General features: G+C 51.3%; 1 protein-coding gene across 1 annotated transcript in view; it reads right to left on the bottom strand.

Moving 5' to 3' along the window:
• ABCA13 (ATP binding cassette subfamily A member 13) overlaps positions 1 to 25,062 on the bottom strand; it is a 329,120-nt gene that overhangs the window by 98,492 nt on the left and 205,566 nt on the right. Inside the window, 3 exon segments of the mRNA XM_062178561.1 lie at positions 9,628 to 9,736; positions 15,406 to 15,493; positions 18,415 to 18,533. Of these exon segments, the coding sequence (XP_062034545.1) occupies positions 9,628 to 9,736; positions 15,406 to 15,493; positions 18,415 to 18,533 (316 nt within the window).

Genomic DNA, 25,062 nt, shown 5'->3' with positions numbered 1-25,062 from the left:
TGTCCTTTCGGGGGATTTCATCCAGGAGGTGAGCCTGCATCTGGTCTCCCGCCCCCAGTGGATGGCTGCCCTGTGGTTAGCTGTCCTGGCATGCCACACCCTAGCCCGGTGTCCTCCTGAGACATTTCCTGTCGCTAAGCTGATGGTGAAACCTCTGTTAGCCACACGACTATGGGGTGCTTGCTCATCTTTGCGAGTCAGCGGGCAGCCCTGGAGAATGGTGGATTCTTGCAGGGAAAAGGAACCCCAGGAGGCTGGGAAGCTTGGACACAGCCCGCGTTCCAGAAGCACAAACCGGAGCAGAGAAAGCCACTCCTGACGCAGGCAGTCCTCCCACCCTGGCCCAGATCTCTGCCCGTCCCCTCCCATCAGCCCGGGCACTGGACCTCAAGCCTCAGCGCTGAGCACTTCCGCGAGTGTCCGCAGTGCTGACTGCACAGGATCGAGAACCTCAATGAGAGCAGCCAGCAGGCGAACCCACCACTGCGGCAGGCAGCTGCCCTCCCCTCCTGCCCCTCACCTGTGGGCAGGGGCCCCTGCAGGCTGCGCTCCAACCCGGGACTCAGACATACAAAGCCACTGTGCAAATGCCCGGGCTCTGCAGGTCACAGCGGCCACTGCTGCCTTTGAGGGGCCACAGCTTGCATTTGGTTCTGGCTTTCTATCATCAACATAATTCACACAGAGTCCACGTTCAGCCAGAACACACGGACTCTGCAGCCTCCCCCACCCCGCAGGCCCGGGGTGCAGTCCTACTCTGTGCTCAGCACTGCCGAAGATGCCTGGGCACTGTCCATTCTGCTGCACCTAAAACATTTATGAAATCTCCATGCTTCCAAGAACAATATTAAACCAAGGTACTCTCTTTTTAAAAAGTTTAGAGAGAAAAGAGTGATAGAGATACACTGCCAGAGAGAGAGAGAGAGAGAGAGAGGAAGAGACAGCACTCCCATGCACTGATTCCCAAATACCCACAACAGCCGGGGCCAGAGCCTAAGCACTGAGCCGGGGACACAACCACGTCTCACACACTGGGCAGGAACCCAAGCACTTGAGCCCTCACTGCCTCCCAGAGTCTGCACTGGCAACATGCTAGAATTCTGTGCAGAAGTTCAAGTCGCTCCTGGCTCATCTCCTGTGTCCATAGAGGATAAGAGGTTTTCCTAAAATAATAACCCAAACCTTCTGCTGGCCACATTCTGTGTAGGAAGACATGCCCTCACAAGGCCTGCGTGGGCAGAAGCAGGCCCACAGCCATGTCCAATACTCAGGAGGCTCCGGCCTCCTGTGAACACTTGGGCAGTGTCCAGTACACGGTATGGAATCTGGACGAGGAGACACCTACCTCCGACACTGCTAACTGCTGTCACTCCCACAACTACCCAAGAAAAATAAAATTACCCTGTCCTATTTTTATTCTCTCTTCCTCCATGAAAATGCCTTCTTATTTACGATATTCTGTTTAAATCTTCTGTTTGGTTTTTATTTTTATTTCATTACTCTTATTAAAATAAATTTCCTTTCATGTTCACTATTTTATATCTCTAATATTTTAATTCAATAGAATTACGCCAACTTAAAAAGTTATAATAATGAAAAAAGCAAATGTTTGTTTCATTGCATATTTATCTTTATTACAGAATATAGCTATATAATGGGATATATTATAATATCCCTATAATAACGTGACAAAAACCCATTTAAGTAACACATGTATTGAATACCTCCTATGGATAAGACTTCAGAAGACACAAAGGCCAGTAGTATAAATATTTATGTTTCTATTCCGAAAGAGATATAAACAACACTAATGCAAAGTGCTAACGGCTGTAATGACCTCTCAGTGCCTAGAAAAGATTTGTCACAATAGGACTGCTTGCTAAGAATGGGTTTAGGGGTGGATTTTAGAAGCCACTGACTCGTGTTGCAACAACCCTGAGGATTCCAATGGAGGTGATCTCAAGGCTGGGCCCTGAGAGCTGAGCAAAAAAGGCTTCAGGTGGTGAAGAGAAGACGGGCGGTCTCCACAGAGGACAGGCAAGGTGGCAGGGCCCACGGTGGGGCGTGCTGACAGGTGTGATGGCCTGGCCGTGCCCATGGGAAAGGCAAGGAAGGAGGAGATGAGGCTGAAGTGCCAGGTCAGCGGCGGCTGGGGAATGCCAGTTTGGATGTGTGGACTTCATCATAAACATGCTACATGGCGTTAGAAGTCTGGATATTGCCAGCTCCTGCTAACGCGCCTGGGAAAGCAGCAGAGGATGGCTTGAGGGTGCTTGAGCCCCAGCACCCATGTGGGAGACGCGGAAGCAGCTCTGGGCTTCTGGCTTCAGCCTGGCCCAGCCCTGGCCATTGCGGCCATTTGGGAAGTGAACCAGCTGATGGAAGACTTTCTCTCTCTCTCTCTCTTCCTCTTCCTCCCTTCTCTATAACCCTGCCTTTCAAATAAATCTTTAAAAAAGTCTGGCTAATGGGTGAGAAAGACAATTTTTGTATTTTACAAACGCTGTTCCAGCTAAGTGTCTGCGTCTTGACTGTATCTTTATTGGTAAATCAGTAGCAGTGGGCCCTTGGCTTTCAGACACGAGGATCCAGAACAGGAAGGAGCTCAGGCTTGGGCCACAGGATCTGTGGGCACAGAGGGTTGCATCTGTGTTTTCGTGTTCATTTTCCACTCCAAGGGTATGAGAAACAGATAAACCTAGGAGACAGTGGCCAAGCTGTGTACACACAAGACAAAGAAAATTCCCGGTAAGCAGAACTGTGACTACAGGTAGGGAAGTGGCGCCGTGTTTGGGGGGCAGCAAGGATTCCGACGTGGGTCGAGTTCAGCCTTCACTGGGGTCGAGACAGGCCTGACCAGGGAGGGCCCACAGGTCACAGGACACAGGAAGCCAGAGGACTGCATTCCACGGGTGACCCTGGACACTCTGGCAAAGGTGAGACTGTTGGGTGAGAGCAAGAGCAGCCGGCCACGGGGAGCCACATAACAGGCTGGTGCAGGCATCCAGGTAGAAGCACAGGGCGCCTCAGGCCAGGTGCATAGCAGTAGACAGACAGAAGGGACGAGATTGGCTGATTGGCCATGGAATCTGCAGTCAACATGGCCCTGGAGTCCCCAGACAGGAGTCAGTCAAGCTCAGAACAGGAGCCAAGTTTAGGCCTTACTGGGTTAACAGAGGCTTCTGTGGGTGAAAACACACCTCAGTGACAGCTCCACCCATCGCGCTGGGGGGCAATGTCGGCCATGGCACTCACTGGTATTTGTTTCATGGCACAAAGGCTTCTGCCCCATGCGCTGACTCTCCTTCCCCCTTCCCCTGCCATCTGTCCAAAGTGTGGGCTCAGCCAGGCCACAGTGCCCTGTAGAAACTTTCCCGACTTCCCGGCCTGGGGAGGAGCCCAGCTGGTCCCTCCAGCTCTCCTGTTATCTCCCTGTCTGGACTACATGGCCCAGCTCCCATGAGCCTGGGAGTGCACGTCTCGCACCCCAAACCAAGAACCTACCACAGGAACGCCTTCTTCCTGAAAGTCCACCCTTCCTCTCATCCTCCTCTCATTTCCACTCCTCCATGATAAACAACAGCCCGAGTCCCCAGTCCTTCAAGACGGTACTGCAACGCCCTGTTCTCAGCAGTTCTGCACGCACAAGACTCAGCCGGTGTCAGTCCCCTGCAATCACCAGTACAATGCCCTGCGCTAGCTGTTGTCCACATCTCCCTTACTCAGCCTTCGCAGGCTGTATGCTTATAGCACTTAACCAACTCACCTACGTTGTCCAATCTGTCGGGGAACAACTGTTGTTCTCTTAAACTGTTGTACTCTTAAAATCCACTTTACAGAATTAAAACTAGTACTGTTCCCTCTTTCATCTCTGGGTCAATTATTCAAAGCATTTCTCCCAGTCTTTCTAGCTAACTTTTTATCTATGATGTTCTTTAAAAAAAAAAAAAAACAAACCTCTTAGTTTTACTGGTTTTCTCTATCATTTTTCTATTTTCAATTTTATCTTTATTCTAATCTTTGCTATTTCCTTCAATCTTGCAGCTTAGTGTTTAGTTAATTCTTTCTCTGGTTCTTCTTTTTCTGGACCTAGTAACATTAGGTGTCGATTTGACATCTTTCTTCTTTTATGTCAGCTTTAAGCAGGTATAAATTTCCCTCACAGCTCTCTTTTGCTGCATCCATTAAGTTTTGACATGTTGTGTTTCTATATTCATTTGCTTTTTAATATTTTCTAATTTCTCTTGTGAGTTATTCTTCAACCCACTTGTTTAAGATTGGGCTGAATGGGGCTGGCGCTGTGGTGTAGCAGATAAAGCTGCCACCTGCAGCGTCAGCATCCCACATGGGCACCAGTTCAAGTCCTGGCTGCTCCACTTCCCATCCAGCTCTCTGCTATGGCCTGGGAATGCAGTGGAGGATGGCCCAAGTCCTTGGGCCCCTGCACCCACGTGGGAGACCTGGAGGAAGCTCCTGGCTCCTGGCTCTGGATCGGCGTAGCTCCAGACATTGCAGACAATTGGGGAGTGAACCAGTGAATGGAAGACACCCCCCACCCCACCCCACCCCGCCTCTGCTTTTCTGTAACTCCACCTTTCAAATAAATAAATCTTAAAAAAAGAAAAGATGTCAAAAAAAAAGAAAAGAAAAGAAAAGATTGGGCTGACGTCCACGTTTGTGGACCTTCTACTTTTCCCTCTGCTGGTATTTCACCTTTATGATCAGAGAAGATTTGTCATATGATTGCAATTCTTTCAAGATTATTAATACTTGTTTCGGCTAACACATGGTCTCTCCTGGAGAATTCTCAATGTGCACTTGAGAAAAATGTGTATTGTGCTGTTTGAAAAGGAAAAGGCATGTTCTATCCATGTCTTCTTGGTCTCCAGTATTTCAGTTCTGTTTCCTTACTGAGTGTCTGGTTGCTCCATTCGTTATTGAAAGTTGAGGTACTTAGGATCCCTAATACTGGAGGTATCTATGTCTTCCTTAACTCTGTAGTTCCTCCATAGATTTAGGAACTCTGGTATTTGGTGCACATGTTCGCAATTGGTATATCATCTCGGTGATTTGACTCTTTTATCTTTATAAAATGCCTCTGTCTCTTGTAAGATTTTCTAATTTAAAGTGTATTTAATCAGGGCTGGCGCTGTGGCATAGCAGGTTAAGCCTCCACCAACAGCGCCAGCATCCCGTATGGGCACCCGTTTGAGTACCAGCTGCTGCACTTCCGATCCAGCTCTCTGCTATGGTCTGGGAAGGCAGTAGAAGATGGCCCAAGTGCTTGGGCCCCTGCACCCACGTGGGAGACCTGGAGGAAGCTCCTGGCTTTGGACCAGCCCAGCTCCGGCCACTGCGGCCACCTGGGCAGTGAACCAGCGGCTGGAACACCTCTCTCTCCATGTCTGTAATCCTGCCTCTCAAATTAATAAATAAATCTTCAAAACAGTTAATCAGACATCCAGAAATCTCTTAATTTTTCTCATTTTTCAAGGTATGATTTTGCCCGGTAGAATTCTTGGCTGTCAATTTTTCCTTTCAATACTTGAAACATTTGTGTCATCCACTGCCTTCTGCTCCCTAAGGCTTCTGATGAGAACCTCATGTATGTGACGAGCCACTTTTCTCTTGCCGCATTCCACGCTTGCCTTGGCTTTGGCTATAAGGTGTGGGCCTGCTGTGTCCATCCTACTTGAGTCCACTAAGGCTGTCGTATTGACACATCCATGTCTCTCCTCAAATGTGCAGCGTTTTGACCACTATTTCTTCTGCCCTCTCTCTACTTGTTCTTGAGACTTCCACAATGGGTACATTGACCATAGCGATCCACCTGAGGGATCTCATCAATCTCTTAGATCCTGCTCACTCTTCCCTCTGTTCCTCAGATTCAGTAATACCAGATGACCAATCTACAAGTTTACTGAGCCTGTCTTCTTCATGTTTAGGTCTGCTGATCAATCCAGACAGCTAATCTTTCAACTCAGTTGTTATATATTTCAGGTCAAAATTGTCTGATGCATTCGTAATTTCTATCTTTTTTGCATTTTTATGAAAATCTGCTTAGCCCCTCTAACTACAGCTACCATGGTATTTGATTATATTCTATTTGATTATATATTATAGATATTGTATTTGATTATACTGCTATTCTGCAGTTGGGGATTCATCAACCTCTTCGTGTTCCTGGATCGCAGGTCACCTTGCTGAGGTGACTAACCAGGTGTCCTGCGTCCCCATTCTCCTCAACAGCCTCTGCTCTCTGCACCTCCGTTTCCTCCTGAGGTCACCTGAGATTTCCACATCCACTCTGCTGTTCCTCAAGGCTTCCACCTCAGTGCCATCCACCTTGTCACCTGTCCTGTATGAACAACGTGTTTTATACTTCATGGATCTCAAACTCAGACTTCATTTCCCGAGCCATGTCGTTATCACCTCCCACCTCCTGCCCCTCATCCACCTGCCTTATCCATTCCAGACCCTGAGACCCTCTCCAAGCAGGAGCTCCGTTCACTGCACCTGACTCCATCTCCAAACCGCAACCTGCAACCAGACATTTCAGGTTTTGTCTGTTTCAATGCCATCAAATATCACCCATTTCATCTAATTCCAAGCCATTAAGAGAACAAATAATGTCTTTGCGTTGACTGCACGCTGGCTGCGTCCACTAACGAAGTCTGGTAGGACACCTGTGTAGCTCTGTGACCTCCAGCCATAGTTCCATACATCTCTGCTCTCTGAATATAATTTCCATATCACAGGTTATCCAATTTTTTTCTATTTCCTTGATTATTCATATCCATCTTTGTCCCAATGGTTTTACCTGTTTCTTAAAATAATTTTATTTTCATTTTATTTGAAAGACAAAGAGGGAGATCTTCCTTCTACTGGTTCAATTACCAAATGCCTGCAACTGCTAGAACTGGGACAGGTGGGAGCCAAGAGCCCAGAACTCATCCAGGTCTCGCACGTGGTGGCAAGAACCAAATACTTGAGCCATCACCTGCTGCCTCTCAGGGCATACGTAAGCAAGAAGCTGGAGGGAAAAGCAGAAAAGCTAGGACTTGAACCGGGCACTCGGCATGGGATCAGGGGTCCCACAAAGCAACTTAGCTGCTGTACCAAGTGCTCATCCCGACTCTCACAGGGGCAGAGCCAGCTGGCAGGGAATCTTTCCTCTGAAATGCCGTGCCTCCCCCAGGGCTCCATCTTCACTCCCCGTGTCCTGGGAAGACATTCTCCCCTTTTCAAAACAAATTCATGCATTCGGATCCTTTCTCTGCCTCTTTCTAGGTCTTGAGCCATTAATTTCCTTCCTCTCGATTGTTCCAAACAAACCTCGCATTGCACGGCCTATCACGACCTACCACTGCTCCTTATTTCACCGAAGGCACCTGTTCGCGCACATGCACACGGCCTGCTTCTCCTCTCACCCCGTTCACAGCCACACTTCCACAAAGCACAGTCTGTCTAGTTTCCCAAGTCCTCCCCTCGATTCTGTGCCTCATCCTCCTGCTCTTCTTCCCACCCCTGCAGCTCTGCTGAGCTTGCCCTCTGCAGGTCACCAGCCAAGTCCCTGCCGGCTCACTCCTCCCGGGGACTCTGCCATTAATCATCGTTTTTCTTGCCCTGCTATTTGACTGCTGCCCCTCCTGGCCTCTGGGCCAAGGTCTCCCCACCTCAAGGGCTGCAGCTCCGTGCCCACTTCCCAGGGTCCTGTCTGCTACCCCCTTTCCTTTGTGTCTTTATCCAACCCATGGAAGATCTCGCGTACCGGCCACCGTAATCATTCTTCATTAAGTTTAGCGTTAAGGTTACTCATAAATGTTCTACTGAACTTTCACATCCATTTTCCCGAGTTCTACTGCACATTTTCATCTAAGTGTGTGAACTGGACCAGCAGCTGCGACCCTGCACCGATCACCTGCCCCTGTGAAGACATCGCTTCTTCCTGACATTTCTCATAATGCCACCAGGACTGAAAGGGGAGTCACTCAATCTATAGAGCTCAGATTTCTATCTCTGGCTCTCAGATGTGTTCCTATCCCCAGCCTCAGTGCCCCGGCCTTTCTTCCTATCTACCTGAACTTTAGCATTTTTTTCCTCCAGATTTACCCTGGCCCTGCCTGCGTTATCTCTGTGAGCAGCATCCTTCCAGCAGGCCGACCACTGCCACCAGCCCTCCCCAACTACAACACAGCTTCCAGATCATTCCTTTTAAATATCACTTTGCTCATGTCGTTCCTGTTCCCAAATATTGGTAAACCACCTATATTGGTAAACCATCCCCACCCTGTCAAGGCCATGCAGAATCTGACCTCAAACAACGTTCCTGAGAGCTCAAAAATGCTATCTCCAACTCAATGACTCAAGCGTCAAACTGACGCTTGAATGCAACCTAAGCCTGCACCGCGATTTCTCTTGCTAAGACCTAGATGACATCGATTAAACTTCTGCCCATCCTACAAGGGCCACGCTGCTGATGCCCACAAGTGCCTTCTTGTCTGAAGTCCCAGCAATGAAGATGCTTGTTATCAGCAACACCAAGAATCAAACCAGGACCCCAGTATTTCACGTGCCACAGCACACGTGGCAGGGGGTCGTCTGAACATCAGCTTTCTAATCAGTGACGTAGGCGAACCTGGTCTACTGCACAAAATTGATATGCAAATTAAATGAGACCATGTTTATTAAATGTCTAATGAAATGTCTGGTACGTTTTGGACACTTTAATGAATGTCACTTTGTGACCCTCCTCTGGATGACTGTATACTTCCTTTGTGCTTCCCGTAGCCACGGTTTCAATTTTTATGTTACCCATCCTCATTTTAAAATAATCGCAGTGCCACACAAAATTACATTTATTTTACTAAAAAATTGGTATATACGGGAAACAGCTATGGGAAAATGAGGTGAGGTTGAAGTAAAGTGATAATGTATTAGAGTTATTGTTTATATTGATTTTATGTGAATTAATGCTTCACCAGATGTATTTTTGAATAAACCATGAGGGCTGTTGCCTGCTGTTGCTTTTACCTCTCCTCCCTTCAAGAAACTGAATTAATTTGATAAATTATAAGTTATCCCACCAAAGAGAAACAAAGATCCCCTTAAACCAATACATTTACTCTGCATTCCAGAAATGGACCTGTGTCATTTAGCAAAATCAGAACGCGTAGGTAATGAATCAGGGACTGACACAGATAACTGATGAGCTGAGGGCTCCCCATCACTCAAAGTCTGACAGACCCCTTCCCAGGGACCAAGCGGAGGGGTGGTCTATGTTCTCTACTCCAGTATTCCATCCACAGGAGCCCAACAAGTGGAATTATCCCTGCCTTTGTAATACACTAAGGTTCAGAATGAAACAGTTTTAGGAGAGAATTCTCAGTCACTTTCACTCCCCTCATTTTACAGATGAGGTCAAGATCCAAGAAGGTAAAGACCCTTACCGTGCGTGTGTCTGTGGAGGCAGAGGGCACCCACACCTTGTTACATGTTCACAGAAGGACTGCCCACTGGGGACTTCCCACTGCCCTGAGCTCTTCCCAGGGTCAAAGCCTTCTCGGCTTCTCTCACAAGCAGCATCTTTGGAAGTGGGGAGTTAGAAGACGTGGGCAGTGACAGTACCGTATTGTTGCCAGTCCGCAGCAGGGGGCAAATGCCGCCAGAGCACAAGGTTGTTTAGGTGATTCAAGTAGGAAGGCAGGGAGTGAAAGCTCTTCTGATTGTACCACACCTGGAAAAGAAAGACTTCAATGGCTCTCACGGAATTAGTTCCCACGTCTGGTCTGGGGCCCAGGGAGTGCAGGCGTCAATTTGTTTGGACGGCGCCTAACACAGGACGCAAAGTGACGCTCCTGCGTGGCTGGCAGCGCACAGCCAATCCTGCCTGCTAATTTTATATTTATCTCAAGCATATAATTTACAGCTAAAAATAGATTAATTTTTCCCAGAACAAATGTGAATGTTGCTCTATAATTACATTTTCAAAGGGAAAGGGGAACGGAAGCCCATCATTTTTTGCTTTCTTCATTGGTAAGCTAATGAAATTTGACCGGCAAATTAAAAGTGTGGTAGTTGATCAGAGAAAATGATAACTCCCAAATTAATAACTGAACGTGGAACATTATTTCTCAAAATAAATTGGGCTGAACATGTGTTGAGTATGGAGAATAAAGTCGCCTGTCCGTCACGGAGAGGAGAGAAAGATTATATTATTAAGATGGGATCACAAGTCCCACACAATGCACTACTCGAATCATCAGCCTCTATACTTCAAAATGTCACTGTCTTAAAGAAAAAATTAGAAAATATATACGGTTTGGAAAGCTGGTGTCTAATAGCAAATCAATCAGTGCCTTTCGATCTTCATTCAGCAGAATGAAAACGCTGGCTGCCCCAGCCACCGCTGTGTCTAACGGACAATGCACGGGAACCCAGGACAGCACACAGAAGAGCCTCGTGACTTCTCGCCAAGTCTATGAGAAGTCAGGATGCAAGCCTGCTGGCTTCCAGGCCTGTTTCCCTGGCCATACTGCAGCTGATTCTTTTCAACCAGGGTCCTGGGCGGCAGACTGTGTTCATGAAAACAGTTAAGTAGTAAAATATGGCTCAAGTGGTTAAAAACCAAGGACAAAGCGCTGTGAACAGTGCTCTCCCACTCTTAGCCCACTCCACGTGGCAGTTCACAAGGAAGGCCCTGTCTGCCACACCACTCACCACTTTTTTCTTAGGTTCACAGAGAAACCCTTGCCAGATCCTCTTTTAACTCTAAGGGAAAAGAGATGCTGTTTGAGACCTACAAACCACAGAGCCCAGGACGTTCTGCGAGGCCAAAGCTGTGTCTGATTAGAGTAGAACTGTGTGACCAAAGGATCTAGAACAACGTGGAGACACGGTCCTCCAGAGCACACTGAAGCACCAGTTCCTGGAGGACGTCGACAGTGACCTGCAGAGCTCGGAGCACGCGTCAGAGGAGAGTCCACCTCTCCACCCGACATGCAGATTCACTTCCACAGAGCTCTGCACTCCACCCCCAGGGCCACCCTTCCAACCGGCCGGCCACACAGGCCTCAGCCGCACTTCTGGAAGGATTCCTTCAAAGTCGAGGGGCAGGCGAATGGAGCAGAAAACCCACTGCCCATGGAAGCGGGGACACCTGCGTTCTTCCCTTTTGTAGCCACACCCTTCGCCATGTGGCTGTCACTCCCTTCGGCTCTGTGCTCAGCCATGTCATATGCTCTGGCCAACAGACGGTGACACAGCAGAGGTTTGAAAACTGCATGCCCATTCCTGAGCTGCTGTGGCCACAGGGGCATGGCCGGGTAGACTGCCGGAGGATAAGACGTAGGAGCAGAGCTGAGCCCGCCCTCTAGGGAATTCTTACCGTTTCTACTCTGAATACAAGCTGTGCTTTCTCACAAAAGCAGGACTTGATCCCCCTTGACGCAGTCTCCAGTCCCCACCTCCTCCCAGCTCAGCGTGGTCAACCAGATGCACATCTTGCACTCCCCGCCGGCCAGTGACATCCGGGCTACTTGGCTGACCCCACAGACTCCCACATCCCACACAGGCTGTGTAGACTCAGAGCAGTCACTCTAAACCCGCTAATTAGACCTCCCTGAGGGAAACCTGCCTGGTTAACACCTTGAACTCCAAAAAAATGTGTTGGCCCATTAGACCCCCTACCCCGCCCATGCTGGGTGTCTGCATCCCCTAGCACCTGTAAGTGATAACATCCTCATTTCTGTCTTGCATCTATCCTAATCATGGAAGAGGCCGTCTCCATCCTACACATATGGACCCCATCATCGTCCTAGGTGACACCAGCAGCCAGCCAGCCACACACACCATCATCCCAGCTAAGACCAGCCCAGTGCAGCCCGTGGGAGCAGACACCCCAGACTCACGAGATAACCAAGTTCTACGTTGAACGCTCTGCGGTCTGTCCTTACTGTGACAGAGCTCTGCTGTGGTGCAGATCACTGACAACAGCAGGTGGTGCTGCAACAAAGTGGAAACAGGTGGCATCGGTTTTGAGCTCCACAAGCAGGAGCTAAAGAGACAATTCAAGGAATCTGAAAAAATGGATGAGAAATCTGTAGGAAATTGGAAAAATGGTAAGAAAACTACTGTGGGCAAAAAAATGCTGACCTGCACTGCGGTGTCAGATCACTGGGTAAAACTGTCACAGGAACACCTGACCTGGGTGTGGAGCGCCCCAGGCAAACTGCGGAGCCCTGGGCCTTGGAGCAGAGGCCAAGGGGCGGGGACAGCTGTGAGTGCTTTGTTGAGGACATGGAAGCAATGACGTGGAAAGGGACCCGGAACCTTAGGGCCATTGCCTCACAGAGCCCAGACATCCTCTAAACTTAACTTTGGAGAATTTACACAGGCCCTAAAATTAATTCTAGTGAGAGCAGCTGTCCCAACCAGAATCCCAGGAGTGGCCTATGGACCTGGAACATAAACACACGGCCTAGTGGGCTCTGCGGAGAGCTGCTTGGAGGAGGCAGCACTGGGCCGGGCTAAGTGTAACAAACATGCTTCAGAGCCTAGCTTTCTGCAGGCGGGACGCAGGCCGAGCGGTTGTTCAGACAGGTTTCCAGGGTCTGCTCACGGACACGCTGAGGGTGACGGGACAGGAGGGGGTAGTTATGGCCCACCGCAGAGGGCGGGTAAGGAAAGGTGCCCAGGCTCGAGCTAAGGAGCCCGGCTCACAGTCAGGGGCCCAAACGCTCAGGACCTAACCACGGGTGCCGTCCGTGCCGCTGTTGGGGTGCAGTTACACTGAATTGCTCTGAAAACAAGTTATTGATGTAGAGTTCCAAGGAACAGAGCTTAAACTGTCCGTCAACTGCCTTCCAGCTCCTCTGTGAACGTCTTTACGAGAGGAAGTTTACAGATTCTTCAGGTAGGAAAGGAGTTTAGTGATGATCTTAAAATTTAGGATTTAGCAGACTTCAAAGACATCCATCTTTCCTTCTTCCCTTCCTCCCGAGAACGGTTTTCTAGAACTGTACCGTGTTCCAGAAATAAGTTGTGGGATCTCTTTCCTGCCGGCCCCTAAGTCAGAAAGCGTTGAAGTCCAATTAGTGACATTGAAAGCTCACCTGCTTTTTAGAACATCTCGGGCCATCTCAGAACAGCCCTGCTCAGGAATCGAGGACTAAGCATCACCCAGGGACAGTCTCTCCACGGGAGAGCAGCACGCACCCAGAGCTGCAAGAGGGGCCGTGCATTTGGCTTCTCATCTGAAATGTACACGTTCTAAAGGATGTTTTGATTCCATAAGCTAAACACCAGAGATGTGAGTGAAATAACTCCTAGCGGTTCCGTGGGAGACATCTGTAAGTGTAACGAGACATTCGTTAAGCATATCCACATGCAGATGTCCCCTCTCCCCCAGAAGGGCTCTGAAAATCACCTCATCTAAGCCCTGAAGGAAAGGCTGCTCACTGCTCACTGAGAAAGCCATTGACGGACACGGTGTCCACCACTACAGCCTGCAGTCCACGTCTGGGGCAACACAGGGTCACACACAGCCCCCCGCTCTGTGCACCCCACTGCAGTGTCAGACGCTCTGGCTTCCTGGCAAGCAGCGCAGTCCCTGATCGGCCCAGGAAGACTCTTGCACGCCTCTGACTGCCAGCGAGCACGTCAGACCCCAGAAATCACCACCCACGTCGGTGCAGAAGACAGATCTGACAAGAGCAGCAGGGAGGGAAACGCGGCTCACTGGCCCCCGTCACTGAGCGAGAGGCCGTGCCCGGACATCGGCGAGCAGAGACACAACCGTCCACTCTACCTAGCAGCTCAGGGGTCCGGTCAGCTTAGAGGAGTGAACAGATTCCTTACACAAATTAGGGATAGTGCAGTTATGGCCACAAAATGCGTTCCAAGATAAGCCAGCAAGGGTATGCAAACCAGGTTATTGGTCTACCAAGCTATGAACGGTGATATCACGCTGTAAGTTCTCCCTTGGCTGCCTCTAAAGAAAGAGGCTTAAATCTGAGCTGAAGAGGGAAGACCACTAAACCTTCTCAGGGAAGGTGATGTGAGGGGACTTAGAGCTGCCACAGGGACCACACTGCGGGCATGACGGCTACGTTATGAAGTGCAGCTGTTGAGTCTCCTGCAGGGTATGTCACGAGCCACCGGCGAGAACCTTCATTCCACCGAGTCAGCCTCCAGCAGGCACAACCCTGGGCTGCCAAGTGTTTCCCTATCCACTCGAGCCAGGGACAGCCCCACTGCGGAGCACAGGGGCCTCACCCGGCAGTTCTTTGTTTACTTATCTGAGAGGCACAGAGACAGACACACACAGTTCCCACCCACCCCTCAAACGCCCGCAGCAGCTGGAACTGGCTAGGATGAGACCAGGAGCTGGGAACTCAAACCAGATCTCCCACTGGGGCCCAACTCCTTTGAGCCACCACCTCTGCCTCCCGGGCTCGCAGCAGCAGACAGCTGTAATCAGAAATGGAACCGAGACCCAAACCCAGGCAGCCTGATACAGGACGCAGGCCTGCCAGGCAGCGTCTCAGCTGCTAAGCCAAACACCCCCATTTGTTTACTTGGTCAATGATGAGGTAATGAGCAGACAACCCCCCGCCTATGCACACTCCATAGACAGACACGCCTCCCGGTCACTTCCACACGGTGCCTCACGTAGCTCCCTCGCCCTCTGCTCACTAGCTCCTCTTTTCTTATTTCTTACTTAGACACCACACTGGTGCCCCGGCGTGGAGGCGGGAAGCTTGGAATTTCTTACTTAGACACCACACTGGTGCCCCGGCGTGCAGACGGCAAGCCCGGGAGCTTTCATGTGTCCCTGTTATAAGGTTATGCTGACTTCCCCTTGGAGAAAGCTGTGTCTTCCCACACGGCTGCAGCCTCCTGTGGACAGAGGCATTGTTCCTCTACCCCGTCCTCGTTTGTGCACCTGGGGAAGCCTCCTTCTGTCATTCTAGGGGGGTGGTTCCTAGTCCGACAGGGGTGGTCCTGGCAGGACCTGCAAACTGAGGACCCTGACCAGCGGCCCCAGGAAACTGCTACTGTCTTTACTGTCCATCCGGGTTCAGGTTACGTATGGAGGAAGCTCCTCGGCTGCCTGGAAACCTGCTGACGGTTCCACCCATGGCGCCTGTGGCTACCTCTAAAAACCACTGGCTTCTCATTTGCTTTAGCTCTAGGGGCAAAATCCTGTCTGAACAAAAGCAGTAACTTATTGGCTCTGTGTCCACACGGTCTTGATGAAAACAATTCATTTTTTCTTTCGAGGGAATCTCTGTCCCCAATTAGTCTTGATGCTCACACAGAAACGCTGGGATTGTGTCTGGATCTCGGGTACTGGGTTTCCCTAAACACTTCCTAACAGAAGGGGAAGACAAGACCCACTGTTACCTTCGCCAGAGTCTCCGACTTGGACGTGCTCGTGTCCGCAGCCTCAGCTTTGCCGGGGAGGCGCACTCCGAAGGACCAGCCGCCGAGCCTGTCGACAGCAAGCAGGTGTCAGCACTTGGGCCAGGGCGTTCGTCACCAAGCACACTGGTCACATGGTCTTGGGACAGAAGGCTGGGCACGGCTGTCAGACACCCAGGCCCTCCCTGGGTTACTGGGCAAGTCTGACCAAGGCTGGCCGCATGATGCCGTGTGCTCTCAGAGGCCACCTGACCAGGAAACAGAGGCCCTGGAAGGATGGCTGATCATCGGCTCTCCGCTCTCGTCACGGGTCACGGCCCCTACAAACCCGCTCCTGAGAATCCGTGGGTCATGGTCTTCCCTACACTTGGCTCTTTCATCCTCCACTCTCACCTCGCCGGCTCAGGAGTATGGGGTGCTCCTTCTGAGTTCTCCCAGCATCCAACATCCCCCTCACTGTGCCAATTACCAAACGGGTTTCAACAGTGTATTTGCTAGTTTATCCTTCATGCAACTCTGTGAGGTTTTCTTGGATAGGAATTTTATCTTTTATCTCCCTGCTTCTGTGAATTGCACAGTTATCTGACGCCTACTAGGCTCCCAAAGTAGCTGACGTTAGAAACAAAGGCACCTTCTAAACTGTCGCGGCAGATGTATGATGAGCCTGGGCTCAATCTCAGCTTTGCTTCTACTTCCAGCATCCTGATGGGAGGCAGCAGGTGACGGCTCAAGAGTTGAGAGCCAGCCACCCATGTGGGAGACCTGGATGGAGTTCCCGGCTCCTGGTTTCAGCCTGGCCCAGCACCAGCTGTATTTGGGGACTGAACCAGTAGATAGAAGATCCATATCTCTTTATATCTCTGCCTTTCACATAAATAAATAAATTTAAAGTGAATTTTTAAAATTCTTTTTTAAAAGTAAATAATCATTAAAAAATCAACTATTTCCCATTTTCCAGATAGGCAGAGATGGAAGTGCGGTTTTGCACCACAGAGGCCCCACTCTCACCAAAACCCGAGGCAGAGGAAGATGGACACATTCCTCTCAGACGCCCAGAACTCACTGGCTCCACAGCCAGACGAGCACTGACCGCCTTCCGTGTGCTCATACTATCCTGACTCGTGAGCTCCCTCCTTGTCTAGAAAGGAAACCCAGGGATTTGGGGTTGTTAGGTAGGAAGTCAGAAATGAGCTTCTCTGTGTGTGACAAAGGCCTAAGGCATTGACACCCAGGTCCAGCATCCGAATCTCAAAGTCATCCCCATAACCTTCCAGGTGCAGCCCAGTATCTGCACTTCGAACATCCTGCCCCTTCTACCCGATAACCATCCTTCCTCTAACCAGGGCGACGCCAGCCAGGCTTCCTCCTGTCTGATTACTTCAGGGGGAAACTCAGAAAGGAATTTTTCGTATTTACATCCAAAAAGACCCACCCCCTTAAAAACTCCCAGCCTCAACCAGACTGCATGCTCAGCCCTCTGCCTCTCTGCTGAGCCGCCTGCCTGGCCTGGCCAGGTGTACTCTCTCCACTCAACCATGTAACCTCGCTCTCCCCCAGTCTGAGTGACGGGGACTCTCTCTCAGGTCCTGTCTGGAGAGGTGCCCATCGTTCTTACCGATGTCCCTGCCCTAATAAACCTTGCTATGTTGCTTTCCCCACCCTGCTCTCTGTCTCACACCTGAATTCTTTCTTGCGTGAAGACAAGGACCCTTGCTCTCTCCGGTAACAGGGTCACATTGAAGGATATCAATACGACATGGAGCAGAGAAGAGAGGCAGGCAGACGACCTGGGAGTGGGGGTGGGGGTGTCCAGGAGGGCCGTGGTACAGGGGAGGAGGAGACGGGCGAAGGGCAGAGGCTGTTGCAGGCAACGCAGAGTCCCCCACGGGATGCCGGCACGTGAAGCGACATAACGCATTCGGGGGACTTTGGGAAGTTAACAATCTGACAAATGTCATTGAGAATTAAAGCAACAGGAAGCGCTCATTCCCACCGCCCTCATCTGGCTCATCCCCTTAGGGCTCAAGGAAACTCAGCAGAAAATAAAAGCTTCCCCCAGATCGCCTAAGAGCAAGTTTACGACACCAGTGGTACCCAGGTCCTCATCCTGGAAGCCGCAGAGTAGAGGGAATTCTAAAAGAAGACTATTATTTCATTATGCTGCTAACTTATCTGCCGTATTCCCTAAAGCAATAAAGCCTCCTCTGGCTCCCCAGCTCCCACCACTGACAGAATCTCAATTGATATGATTTCCCTGGTGCAAGTCGGTGGTGAGGAATCTGATTAAGGCCCACGCGTGCCTCTGGAATTTGTATGAGCTCCAAGGTTAGTGTCAGACTTCAGAGGGCTTATGAACATTAGCATCTGAAACAAGGCATTTCCCAGAATACAGTCGACCTTCCCTACCCTGGGGTCTGCAGCTGTGGATCCAGCCCAGGGCAGAAAGCATTCAGGAAAAGATGTCCGTACTGAATCCCTACAGGCGCTGCTTTCTTCTTGCTGTTCCCCAAACGAGTGACACCAGGGCTCACATCACGCCGGGTGCTACAAGCTATGCAGACATGACGCCCTATATGTGCGAGGGGCAGGCCTTGGGCCCCGCACTAAGATGCTGCTTGGGATGCAGAGTTGCAACTCCACTTCAGTGATGGCTCCCTGCTAGGCCACACCTGGCAGGTCACGGTGCCAGCGGCTGGGTCCCTGCCTCTCATGCAAAAGAACTGGATGAAGCTTGGGGCTCCTGGCTTTGACCCGACCCAACCATGGCTGCTATAGGCATTTGGGGAGTGAATCAGCAGACGAGGGCGTGAGTCTGCTGTCTTGTTTCTCCGCCTTTCACATAAATAAAAATGCAAAGTATACAGGAGATGTGTGTAGACGATACGCAAATATTATACCTTTTCACATGAGGAATCCGAGCGCCCGGGTGGGTCCTGGGGCCACTTGCCCTCGGATACCGAGGAGTGACGGCAAGGACAGCTGTGAACCCACCTGGGTTTCTCGGACGGCAGCAGCAAGTACTCCTCCACGTCAGTGCCCGAGAGGTTCAGCAGGGTGTGGCCCAGGCCGCTGGTCAGGTAGGGCGCCCCTGCACTGCGGTTTGGACACCTCTGTCATTGTTGTCAGAGACAGGAAAACGAAACAGATTCATAATTCACACACACAGGTTCACTGACACGATTCTAAATACAATATGAGTTTCCACAGCTTTCCATTTTTAATAAATTATCTGCAGCGCTTTCTATGTTCTGACTGCTAAAATCCCTTGGGGGCTCCCACGCTGGCGCATCACAGCAGAGTTCCACCACAGCCTCCACAACCATGCAGACCAAGGACGTCACACCCCTTGGGGGACGTAAGCTTGGGCAGGTTCCCAAGAACTAGAAAGGGAGAGGGGTTTTGCTGGGGAGCGCTGACCACCGAGGGGCCTGCAGACAAGGCAGGGCAGCCAGGAGGAGGGCAGGCAGGAGGGTTCCAGTGGGAGCCTCTCTACTAAGGGCCTAGAGTGAAGGCACACAGCTCCCCCCAAACTCATCGGCATGATGCAGCTGCAGTGGGTGGGGAGAGGGTCCCCAGCAGGGCCACACCACGCCAGCCGGCAGTCACACGTGCCCTGACACACCAGGGCTCAGACTTAATGTTCTTTGTTTCTGCCTGGTCAGACCTGGGACAAGTCACAAATGAAAACAGGAGCGGACTCAGCCCCAGAACCCGCTTTCTCGTTCGCGAGATGGGAACACAGACGTTCTCACCAAGGGCATGGCGTCGTGGTGGGTCCAGCGGTGCACGAAAGCACAAGGACCACGAAGGAAGGGTTGGGGGCGAGGGCTTCCAACAGGTCATGGGTAAGCTAAATCCAAAGTTAAGTCTGTTTGGTAAAACAAACTCGGTGGTCAAAAAAAATTCTGAAATCCAAGCCTAAGTTTCTTACAATTTGCATTCTCCAAGAAAGTGTTGAAAAACCCTCATATGTGTGAATTATAATTTTCAGCACCAAAATAAACTCTCCTTTAATTCCACTGTCTACTAACTTTCTGAAGTTCCCTTATATCCAATGAGGGTATTATTCTTGGGTTCTTGATGGAAAGGCTTGGAGGAATATAAAATTAATACTCATTGTAAGTCACAATTCAGCCCACGCCCCACGTGTGGAATCTGAAACAGCTGGACCCAGGTGGGTGCCAGAGGCTGAGGATGGTGGCAGCGAGGGAGGCCCTGGTCAAAGGACACAAACGTCAGTGACGCAGGAGGGCAGAGTGCATGAGCACCACGCACAGCTCGGCGGCTGTGAACGCCCACAAGAGTAGCGTCTAGGAGCTTTCCCCACAAGTAAATGGTAAGTAGTGCACTGCTAAATAGCTCGATGTGGCCGTTCTGTCTTGTATACACCCAGAAAAATATCACGTTGCACTCCACAAACATACACAGCTCCTACTTGCCAGTGAATGTGAAAAAATCAGTGAAACTCACTTATCTCACTGGCAGGTTAGCATTACTTTTCATTTTTAAATTATTTATTTATTTATTTATTTTATTTTATTTTTTGACAGGCAGAGTGGACAGTGAGAGAGAGAGAGACAGAGAGAAAGGTCTTCCTTTGCCATTGGTTCACCCTCCAATGGCAGCCGCAGCCGGTGCACCGCGCTGATCCGAAGGCAGGAGCCAGGTGCTTATCCTGGTCTCCCGTGGGGTGCAGGGCCCAAGCACTTGGGCCATCCTCCACTGCACTGCACTCCCAGGCCACAGCAGAGAGCTGGCCTGGAAGAGGGGCAACCGGGACAGAATCCGGCGCCCCGACCGGGACTAGAACCCCGTGTGCCGGCGCCGCAAGGCAGAGGATTAGCCTGTTGAGCCACGGCGCCAGCAGCATTACTTTTAAAGTTTTCATGCCCCTAGTCTTTCTCTCTCCAGCTCACCTTCCCACTGCCTCAAGACACAGCTCGCTGAAACGATGTTCATTTACACGACTCAATGTTGAAAACTTCAAATTCTCATCAAGCACTCAAACTCAGGGTCGGCGTTGTGGCACAGCGGGTTAAGCCCCTGCCTGTTATGTTGGCATCCCATATGGGTGCCAGTTCGAGTCCTGGCTCATCCACTTCTGATCCAGCTCCCTGCTAAAACACTTTGGAAAGTAGTGGAACATGGCCCAAGTACTTGGAGCCCTGCACCTATGTAGGAGACCCTGTTGAAGTTATAAGCTCCTGGCTTTGGCTTGGTTCAGACCTGGCTATTGTGGCCATCTGGGGAGTGACCCAGCAAATGGAAAGTTGGTATCTCTCTAATTCTGCCTCTCAAAATAAACTTCTAAAAAAAAGAACCAGACTTACTAATCTCTGCCTCTAATGCTTTCTCACTCACTTCTCCGCAAATGTGCCCTCTAGAGTAAGATAAGTAAAGAACCCCAGAGATACCAGGTCCTCATCACTAGACTGTGAGTGCTTCCTCCATGGCTAAGACTCTGTAGATGCTGTTAAGTTACGGGTCTCAAGGTAGGCGGCTGCCCTCGATGTGAGGCTGAGCTCAGACGCCACCGTATGAATCCCTAGCCTGCAAGACGGAGGCAGAACTCCCATGCAGTACTGTTCACAGTGGAATCAACCTAAGTGCCTGTCAGATGAGTGCAGAGGGAAATGTGGTCTATATCGTGTGACAGAAGACTGTTCGGCTGAAAAATGAATGATGCTCTATCATTTGCAGAATAGATGGGACTGGAAGACATTATGTTAATGAAGTCAGGCAGGAAAACAAAGACCACATGTTCTTTCTCTTTTCTTTTTTTTCTTTTTTTTTTTTTTTTGACAGGCAGAGTGGACAGTGAGAGAGAGACAGAGAGAAAGGTCTTCCTTTTGCCGTTGGTTCACCCTCCAATGGCCGCCGTGGTAGCGCGCTGCGGCTGGCGCACCACGCTTGATCCGATGGCAGGAGCCAGGTGCTTATCCTGGTCTCCCATGGGGTGCAGGGCCCAAGCACTTGGGCCATCCTCCACTGCACTCCCTGGCCACAGCAGAGAGCTGGCCTGGAAGAGGGGCAACCGGGACAGGATCGGTGCCCCGACCGGGACTAGAACCCGGTGTGCCAGCGCCGCACGGCGGAGGATTAGCCTAGTGAGCCGCGGCGCCGGCCTGTTCTTTCTCATATACGGAAGCTAAGGGAAGAAAGTTGATGGAAACATAGAATAGGGATTCCTAAACGTAGGAAGGGTGGGAGGAGAGGGGAGAGAGGGAGGTTGGATGATGGGTGCCGACGCACACAGAGGGACCAGGTTCTTGGGTCCTCAGCACAGCAGGGCAACTGTCATTCACAATGACCTTTTGTATGGTTATGCATAGAAGGGAGGAGCTCAGGATCTGCCAACACAAAGTCACATTCAGGAGAAGAAAGTGTTGTTGACCTTCGTCGGCTCGGCATATGGCGCGTGTGTTTACTGAAGAGTCACACAGAACCCAGGAAGCATATGCAATAATCATAGCAAGATGGGGCCCAGGCAGAGAGGGAAGAGGAGGTAGAAAACTGGAGCCATGTGGCCACAAGCCCCAGCCCCAGAAGCCAACACAGCTGGAGAAGGCAGGGAGTGGATTCTGTTTCAGAATCTTGGAGAGAGCACCTCGAGCCCATCCTAGTGATGACTCCATACTACTGGTCTCCAGGACCATGTGAGAACAAATTCTTGGTTTTTAGGCCATGGTGTGTAGCAATTTATTACAGCAGACCCAAAGAGGAGCCTTCCCTCCACTCACTCTGCTTCTGGCAGCTTGCTCCTGACTGTGTGGCTGTGGTCACATCCTGGCTGCCACCTGTAGGAGCTCAGGCCTGCCTGTTCTTTAGGGCCAGCTCAGTTCTCGTCCCCCCAGAGCCTTCTTAACGGAGTTCTTTCCCACTGCTGCCTTTGCCCTCACAACTGCTTGCTGGGTTTGCAGAGAGTCTGCTGTCTTTGTCAGAAATAGGAGGAAAGACCCGGGGCTTCAGGACAGCACACGTGAATGTGAGACGGAGAAACGGTTTGTCTTCTCAACACCTGGTTTCCTGGACTCGATGTGACCACTCAGAATCAGAGAGCTGGCCACGGGCAACTGGTCCTCCCAAAGCAAACTCTGAAGTGGCCCACGGCATGAGCTCCTTCAGCCTGTCCTGGAGAGCAACCCCACCCTCAGACTGTTACTAATTCCACCTCAACTCCCTCTCTCCCAATTTCTAACTGGTAAACCAGGCTTTCTCAAAGTGTGCCCAAAAGCACATGTGGGTCTCACCAACACTCAAAAAGATCTATTAAATAACGTGTAGAAAACGCTGGATCCTCTCCTCCCCCACAGCCAATTCCCATTGCCACATAATTGATAAGGGACCCATTGACTACTACCTCATCCAGCTTTTACAAAAGTTCTCGGTGACGGAACTGTATCACATGAAGCTTCTTGTATAGGTGCTACATTGAAGTCTCAGCATTTATGTGAGATGGAGTGCGCGCAGGGGCACAGACATCAACCATTCTGATGTTTATCCATTTATCCCTTAACCGCTGACCCCAATCTAATCCCAATAGACCTTAGTTGGGCAAATAGAACCCACTGCTGTAACAGAATGACCACAGGAGCACAGAGCAAAATTTAGAAACTTCACAATGGAATGGAAGAAAGATTACAGAGCAAAATAACTTGTCCAAGAGCTTGAACAAAAGGAGCAAAAGCCGGCAGTCGGTGCAGAGGAGAGAGGGGGCAGCTGAGCCTCCTGACCACGAGAGGCAAAGGGAGCCTGGCCACCCCCTCCTCTCGGCCAGCCACTGCTGTGCGCATCCTGACCACGAGAGGCAAAGGGAGCCTGGCCACCCCCTCCTCTCGGCCAGCCACTGCTGTGCGCATCCTGACCACGAGAGGCAAAGGGAGCGTGGTCACCCCCCTCCTCTCAGCCAGCCACTGCTGTGCATCCTGACCACGAGAGGCAAAGGGAGCGTGGTCACCCCCCTCCTCTCGGCCAGCCACTGCTGTGCATCCTGACCACGAGAGGCAAAGGGAGCGTGGCCACCCCCTCCTCTCGGCCAGCCGCTGCTGTGCGCATCCTGACCACGAGAGGCAAAGGGAGCGTGGCCACCCCCTTCTCTCGGCCAGCCACTGCTGTGCGCATCCTGACCACGAGAGGCAAAGGGAGCGTGGTCACCCCCCTCCTCTCGGCCAGCCACTGCTGTGCATCCTGACCACGAGAGGCAAAGGGAGCGTGGTCACCCCCTTCTCTCGGCCAGCCACTGCTGTGCATCCTGACCACGAGAGGCAAAGGGAGCGTGGCCACCCCCTCCTCTCAGCCAGCCGCTGCTGTGCGCATCCTGACCACGAGAGGCAAAGGGAGCGTGGCCACCCCCTTCTCTCGGCCAGCCACTGCTGTGCATCCTGACCACGAGAGGCAAAGGGAGCGTGGCCACCCCCTTCTCTCGGCCAGCCACTGCTGTGCACATCCTGACCATGAGAGGCAAAGGGAGCGTGGTCACCCCCCTCCTCTCAGCCAGCCACTGCTGTGCGCATCCTGACCACGAGAGGCAAAGGGAGCGTGGCCACCCCCTTCTCTCGGCCAGCCACTGCTGTGCGCATCCTGACCACGAGAGGCAAAGGGAGCGTGGTCACCCCCCTCCTCTCAGCCAGCCACTGCTGTGCGCATCCTGACCACGAGAGGCAAAGGGAGCGTGGCCACCCCCTTCTCTCGGCCAGCCACTGCTGTGCGCATCCTGACCACGAGAGGCAAAGGGAGCGTGGCCACCCCCTTCTCTCGGCCAGCCGCTGCTGTGCATCCTGACCACAAGAGGCAAAGGGAGCGTGGCCACCCCCTTCTCTCGGCCAGCCGCTGCTGCGCGCATCCTGACCACAAGAGGCAAAGGGAGCGTGGCCACCCCCTTCTCTCGGCCAGCCACTGCTGTGCGCATCCTGACCACGAGAGGCAAAGGGAGCGTGGCCACCCCCCCTCCTCTAGGCCAGCCACTGCTGTGCACAGCGCGGGTGCCCTGCCTTGCACTCCCTTACATGGACGCAGACCAGGCCGCCCAGAGCAAGCTCTCTGAGTCACTCAATGAGGAAGGGGAAAGCATCCCATGGGCCACTAACCCAAAAGGCTGGAAACACACTCTCCATGGCCACTTCTGCCAGGCATCCTCATTAGCTCAGGACTTGTTTCTTTCTGCAAATTAGGTTTGTCATGTTAGCTTATTGATTATGGCTGACATGACTCTACCTTTTATTGATTAGCTCTTGAGAGTTCCTGTGAGATCTGTTCCGATTGGTTTTCCAAGTAAATTTCAATTGTTCTCCAACATAGAGCAGAGAGCTAGGGCCCTGCCTTCAACAAGGGAACACCTACCTCCCCACGTTTTTATGAATCCACCACACTCAGAAGCATTGGCTTGTGGCATCCCAGCTCTTCCTAGCCCCTCTCAGAAGTCAAAAATAGGACAAGAGCCTCGAAGTCAGCCTGCCTCGAAATGCAGGACATTTCCCTCCAAGGGGAAACTCGAGCTTCTCCATCCTTAACGAAGAAGATGCACCTGTGTAGCAAATGCCACCAGAGCTGACCACCAAGGGTCAGGACTGGATGTGGGGACTGCGGCCTCTGCACCACACGCTGTGGTGCACGCACTGACTCCTGGTGGTGGAAATCTCA

This window comes from Lepus europaeus, chromosome 20 (genome assembly GCF_033115175.1).
Source record: "Lepus europaeus isolate LE1 chromosome 20, mLepTim1.pri, whole genome shotgun sequence".
NCBI classification, from domain to species: Eukaryota; Metazoa; Chordata; class Mammalia; order Lagomorpha; family Leporidae; genus Lepus; species Lepus europaeus.
Note: the sequence above shows the minus strand (reverse complement) of the source record. Positions and strands in the feature narration are given on the sequence as shown.